This window comes from Pinus tabuliformis, chromosome 7 (genome assembly GCF_031772625.1).
Source record: "Pinus tabuliformis cultivar Carrire ecotype Pingquan chromosome 7, CPIR1, whole genome shotgun sequence".
In the NCBI taxonomy this organism is placed as follows: domain Eukaryota; kingdom Viridiplantae; phylum Streptophyta; class Pinopsida; order Pinales; family Pinaceae; genus Pinus; species Pinus tabuliformis.
This window is the reverse complement of record NC_142293.1, coordinates 1,544,799,274-1,544,806,339: the sequence shown is the minus strand read 5'-3', so window position 1 is coordinate 1,544,806,339 and position 7,066 is coordinate 1,544,799,274. Positions and strand designations below refer to the sequence as shown.

Below are 7,066 nucleotides of genomic sequence, written 5' to 3'. Positions count from 1 at the left end.
AAGGATGAGTTCGACGCCCTAAAATCCTTGAATAGGAACCCAGACATCGTCGTTTTAAAAGTAGACAAAGGTGGGGTTGCTGTCATCCTTGATAAAGAGGATTACCGAAAGAAAATGCTAGATCACTTGATCAATAGCGGTAGCTATAGAAAACTCGATAAGAATTCCTTGAAAACTATTTACAAATCTATTGCTCTTGCTATAAAATCTAGTAGCTCTGTTAGTTCCTTGAGCCACAAGCTCATTGAGAGTAACCCTATCACTGCCAGGATCTATGGGCTTCCTAAAATTCACAAAGAAGGGGCCCCCCTTAGACCCATTGTCAACACCATAGGTGGGCCTACCTATCTTTTAGCAAAATATTTAGCCATGAAACTTAAACCCCTCATGGGTCAGACGGAGTCCTTTGTCAAAGACTCTGCCTCTTTTGTTAGTGAATTACAAGATATGAAATTCGATCAAGGAGACGGTCTTATCAGTTTTGATTTCGTTTCCCTGTACACTATCATCCCCATCAAGGATTCCCTTGATGTCATCTTTTGTCTTACAAATCCCAACACTGCCAGATTAGTTGAGATTTGCCTCACTTCTACCTTTTTCTGTTTTGAAGGTGAATTCTATGAACAAACCTGTGGGGTGGCCATGGGTTCTCCCCTGTCCCCCATTGTTGCAAATCTGTTCATGGAAGACTTTGAATCCAAAGCCTTATCTTCAACTACGTTTAAACCTAAGCTTTGGAAAAGATTTGTCGATGACACCTGCTCCATATGGCAACACGAACCTGAGAAGTTAGATCATTTTTTCGAGCATCTTAATAATCAGTCTGATTCCATAAAGTTCACCATGGAGTGAGAAGTTGAGGGTTGCCTTCCTTTCCTTGATGTCCTCATTTCAAGGAAAGCTGATGGATCTTTCTCCCATCAGGTGTATCGAAAAAAGACTCATACTGAGCAGTATCTTCATGCGAATTCCCATCATTTTCCTGCTCAGAAGATAGGTGTTCTCAGTACGTTAGCCACTCGTGCACTTCGAATTTCAGATGAAGACCACCTTTCTGATGAAAAGTCCCATCTCCTTAATGTCTTTGTCCAGAATGGTTATAGTAGGCAGCAGGGTGTCAAAGCTTTCCTCAAAGCTAGGAAAGGTCCTAAGGTTAAGACTGACACTACTGATCGTCTTGCAGGAGTTCACCTCCCCTTCATCCAAGGGACCACTGACAAGATTGCGAGAATCCTGAAGAAGCATAATGTTCCCTCAACCTTTAGACCCCTCAACACCATTAAGAGCTCCCTAAGGTCTGTTAAAGACCAAGTGAACCCTATGGATTTGAAAGGTGTTTATGTTATCCCGTGTTCATGTGGTACCTCATACATTGGCGAAATAGGTCGGTCTATTAACCAAAGGATTAAGGAACACGCTGTTGATATCAAGCATGGGAGGACCAAATCTTCTGCTTTGGCGGAACATGCAGCGAAGACCAAGCATCATATATGCATTGAGGAGGCTAAGGTCATCGCAAAGATCTCTCATTTTCATCACCATAAGTTTAGGGAAGCCATTGAAATTGAGAGGTCTTCTAATAATATTAATAGGGATGACGGCTGGAAAATTAGTAGCTGTTGGATTCCCGCCCTCTCCTCCTAGTTTTTTCTCCTCTTTGTCTAGTCTTTTTCTTGTTCTAGTCCCCCTTATTTATCCTTCCTTTGATTATTAGAGAGTATTAGCCTCTCTGTTTATTTATTGATTAATTTTTATTTTATTTATGCATTTATTATTAGTATTCGTTTATTTATTGCTATTACTATTACCGATTTTTAATAATAATAATAATATTTATCATCTTCACAAATTAATATATATATATATATATATATATATATATATAGATGTGCGTGTGTGGGGTATATATATAACACCTTCTCTTTTATTTTTATTCCCTTGTTAAAATTAAACAATTGATTAATTAATTAATTATATATAAATTAATCAATTGTTTAATTTTAACAAGGGAATAAAAATAAAAGAGGTGTTATATATATATATATATATACCTTCTCTTTTATTTTTTTCCCTTGTTAATAATTTATTTAATTTTTTACACTCTTAATATTTATATATTCTTTTTATTCATTTATTGATTTAGTTATATATTTTTTTAACACCTTCTCTTTTATTTTTATTCCCTTGTCAAAATTAAATAATTGATTAAATAATTAAATAATTACTTAATTAAATAATTTTATTATTATTTTTAAAAAACACCTTTTTTTGTTTTTATTCCCTTGTTATTTATTTTATTTATTTATTCCTTTTATTCATTTATTGATTTAATTATTTTTATTTTATTTTTTAGTTATTATTTTTAATCCTTATTTTTCCAATTCATTACCAAATAAACAATTATTCAATAACAATAAAATAATGCATAAATAAAGTAGTTAATCAAGTAAATAAATAATTAAACAAATTAGAATTCCCTACCCTAGTCAAATATAACTGTTTGGTTAAAAAAAAGAAAGTATAATAATAGATAAATAAATTGTTTAAATATATTAATAAACATTATAAATTTCCCTCCTTAGTCAAGTTTAACTGTTTTCCTCCAGCGGTTAGTATGACCTATCATCCTATTTAACCTTCCTCTGAGATCTATCTCTTCGTCTTGTCCCCAAAATGAACCATATTGGTTGAGATCTATCTCTTCGTCTTGTCCCCAAAATAAACCATATTGGCTGGTTCGAAACGCCTCGACCAAATATTAACAATGTGTTTTTTTCCAAAAATCTTCATTAATTAATAAGTTATGGATCACAAGAATCTTTAATTCGACTATTCATTAAATTATATCAAATTTAATTAATCAATACTTTTTAATCCATTTTTCCAATACAAATTCTGGTTAGTTTCTTAAAAAAATACTTAAATATATTTTTTAAAAAGTTATGCACTAAAAATAATAAATAATATTTTAAAATAACATGAATTATATATTTGAAACGATCTTAACATATCGAGAGTATTATTATACTTAAATTATCAAAGAATATAATGATTGAAATTTTAAAATAATTAAGCTTCAAAATATATTTGATATTTATTACTTTATAAATTATTTTATATTTTATAGAGTAATAGATCTAATTTAATATTATGAAAAAGATGAAAGCTATTTTTTTGTAAGTACTCATGAAGAAAGGAATGCTTTGACAACATACTTATTCACCATCAATAGAAGAACATACTTATTCACCATCAATACAAAGTCTTCCGGGTGAAAAAGATAAAAACTTAATAATATTTAATATAATGATTTTTTTTTAATTTTAAATTTAGTTTAAAAATATTTAAAAAAATTATTTAATAATTAAAATATATAAAATATTGTGTTTTTCAGTTTTATATTTTATTTTTTATATTTAATTTGTTATTATAGATTAATTTGTTATTTTTATGAAAAAAATATTTAAAATAAAAATACTAGATATTATAATTTAGGTGAGAACGTTGCTAAGAAATAAAGTTTTTTTTTTTTAAGATTTTCGTACTAAAATAAGAAGTAACTAAGTGATTTTGTTAAGTAATGATTTTAATCTTAACCTTTTATGGTTAGATGAAGACTTTATTTTAATTAGGAGATAAAAAAAAATCTTCAAAGGCTTGGCCCAAAATTAGTTCAAGGATGCAATAATTAAGTTTCACATTTTTTAAAAATCTAATAATTTGTGATATTCTATTGAAGTAGTCTAAATCTAATAAGATGACTTGAATTTGTGGACTTAGTAATAGTGTTGTAGATGTGATATTTGATATCTTCATTTACAACCAAATAAAAATTGTCATTTTAAATGACCATGAGGTTGATTTAGGTCATAGATCTTTAATCTTACTTTTAGACCTTGTTATATACCAAAAAATACCATATATGTGAGAATTTTGATAATTAGAAGTATTTGATTTTTGACAAAAAGAAATTTGATATTTTTCTAATGATTTAAATAACTAAGTAAATCTCATATTAATCAATGACAATATTGTTGAAATTGGTTGTTATTGATGTCAAAGGTTGTCCAAATGAAGGACAAAGTTACATAGTCAAATAACATATTTCAACCCTCTAAGAAATACTGTTTTTGGATTTTTGATGCCCCATTTGGATACCATATTTTGAATACAATTTTACTCCAATTACTTAGCTCAAATGTAAGCATACCATATATGGTTGGAAAGCTTATTGTGATACCTTTGCAACGATATATGGCATGCCTTCTAACTCCTCGCGGGAGAGGAGAAATGATTTTTTAAATATTCATTATACATTCTCCTAGTTGTATAAGTCAACCCAACAGCTAGACAAGTTGGCCTGGTCTAGACCCCAGATGCACTATAAATAGACACAAGAAGGAACATTTCTAGCCATTGCTGAAGCAATTTAGATATCTTTTTAGTAGAGCGAAGGAGCAGGCTTCATACCTCATGAACCAACAAGAAGTGAAGTGAAGCCGGATTGGGGAAGCTTTATGTGTAAGGGTTTTTGGTATAATTATTGGGAATGGTTGCTATTATGTTGGACTTGTTTGAGGCCAAGTTTCTATCCTGGTTTGGGTTCGAGATACAATCTTTATGGAGGCTGAATTCTAGTTTGAGTTGGGTACAAGTTGCCAGGAGGGAGAACCTTCTTTTGAACAAATTTTAAGCCTAAATATTGTCTCTTTAATAGTAAAACGACTATAGGTTGATGCTTACAGAGGATTGGTGTCCTCACAAATGGTTGTATTAAATTGAAGACTATTTGGAAAGCATTCAAGTGTTCTTTATTCAATTTTGGATTTCCACTTTTATCTCTATGTTCATGCATTGTGTCGATGATATATTGTGTGATGTTATTTTAGTATTAAGATTAATAAAGTGAAAATAATTTAATTGTGTGATACCGATCCCCCACACACCCCCCCTTCCCATCTAAATGTCATTGTGTATTCCCAACAACTGGTATCAGAGCATGCTTCTTCAAGAATAATATAACAACTGGAAGAAGATCTTACAGTGGGCCATGGCTAGTTGATAAGCATCAATCACAACCCCTTTCTTTGATGGAACAATTTTATTTATTTATTTTGGATGATAAGAATGAGAACACACTTGATGTCTCTTGGTGTTGAAGTTTGGAAGTTTGTTATAGATGGATATAAGGTCCCATACTCTCCTCCCACTGATCAAGATGGGAGAAAGGCTTATGTCTATTGGATTTTCCTTAGGCCCTAGATTTGGTCTATGGCTAACCAAGCACACAAACACACTAAGAAGCCCCAACTTACAAGTACTTTGCACAATGTAAATCTACAACATTGAAATCAATAAAGTTCACATAGATGTTGAGCCCAAAGCTCAATTTTTTATTAGTCCATTAATAATAGAATCACTAGGCTCCCATACTAGGGATCATGTCCCTTTAGATCACTAGTACAACTATTATACATAGTATACACTAGGTTAGGGCTTGAGGTTAGATCTATTAGATCCTTAATATGCCCATCACATCAAGGAAAAAATTCTTGACTTACTTGTTTTAGCAGCCCCTCAATTGCAACCCTTTCTGTCTTCTTTTCTCTTTGATATACCTAGTTGTCCTTTGCCTTCTTCACATAGAGAAGTAACTCCTTTAACTCCTGTACACACCCAGCTACTCATAATGAGTTTAGTCCTTAAAAAAAAATGCATAACATACTCCATAAAAAAACTACCCATAATGGATTTTATCCTTCAAGTTCACTGCATAATTAGCCTTCAAACCAATTGTTCAATCCACTTTTCATGAACAGACTTTGGAAATCCATCTCAACAATTCATCTTCTCCAACATATCAACTTTCTACACTGCCCAACTACCTTCTCTCTCTTCTTGAGGTATTAATTGCCTCTATTCCAAATTTTGGGTCAATTTCACCCTCTCTGAGGGCTCAACCTTACCACTAAAATTCAACAAATCTTCTGACACCTTTCGGCCCTCCACAATAGGCTGATCTGAGGTTTGTTAGGCCTCTTTCAGGCTCGAACATCCTCCCTCTGCACATAACATAACCCATAATTCAAAGAGGATTTTGGTAGCCTTCAGTTCCTTATATCGACCTAGAAAGAACCATCTTAGGGCACAAATCATCCACATAAATATCAGACTAGCTTTCTAGGAAAAATCGACCTCTTTCCAACATGAAACAAACCATAAACCTTTACTCCTTCTAGCTATGAATTCTCCCAAGGTTCTATGTCTCCTTCTTGGGCTAATGTAGACACAATATGAGTTGTTATTTTTTATATTCTTACTCATGGAAACCCTTCTATCTTTCCCATGGTCCTCAATAGAACTTCTATTCTCACAAGCTGAGTCACTCGACCTCCTTCAAGGGTTATAGTAGCATGGTTAGATCTTCGTTATTAGCCTTAGACCAAGCCCTAAACCAAGCTAAACCTTTTTCTCTAGCCCTCTAAGATCTCAGATCCCTTTCTCCTCCCCTAACCTTTGACTCGTCCTTCTCAGAACAAAAGCTGCAGTCTTCTCTCAAGGGTTTCTTGGCATCCATGAGAATAACTCGGACCTTTGCTAGGACACACCTTGCACAAGATAAGTCACATCTCTCTTCTACCTAATGAGCCCCTCTTTAGGCTACATTTATACTTTTTCCTTAGGTAATTTATGAAACCTCTATATCTTTAGTATTTTAGCCTCTCAACCCATTAGAATAAATGATTAGTTTCATTAGATCCCAAACCCACTGCTTTGGGTCCAAAATCCCAATTTTGGGTAAATTTCCAAACCAATTCCTTTTGGTGGGTTTTCCCTCTTGAAAATACCTTTCGATTTACCCAAAATTCTGACACTCCCTCTTAGCGACGAAGATATTTCCTTCACGCTTCTAGCTCCATGAATTTCCTTGCATACCCATCGCTATCCTTGCAAGAGTCAGGAATTTCCTTGCATAGCCATATATATCCTCACATGCAACAAATATTCTCCTTGCACAACCATGAACATTCTCTCATGGTTCGTGACTTTCCTTGCATGGGCTGAA

The 7,066-nt window shown here is 32.8% G+C and overlaps 1 protein-coding gene across 1 annotated transcript; it reads left to right on the top strand.

Annotated features, from left to right (window-relative positions):
• Positions 1-369: 369 nt before the first annotated feature.
• LOC149253779 (uncharacterized) lies at positions 370-852 on the top strand. The gene has a single exon (XM_089454589.1). The coding sequence runs from the start codon at positions 370-372 to the stop codon at positions 850-852; it is 483 nt and encodes a 160-aa protein (XP_089310715.1).
• The last annotated feature ends 6,214 nt before the right edge of the window (positions 853-7,066 follow it).

Excerpts from the sequence above, each read along its gene's own strand:
- LOC149253779 (XM_089454589.1), top strand. The coding sequence starts at position 370 with ATGAAACTTAAACCCCTCATGGGTCAGACGGAGTCCTTTGTCAAAGAC.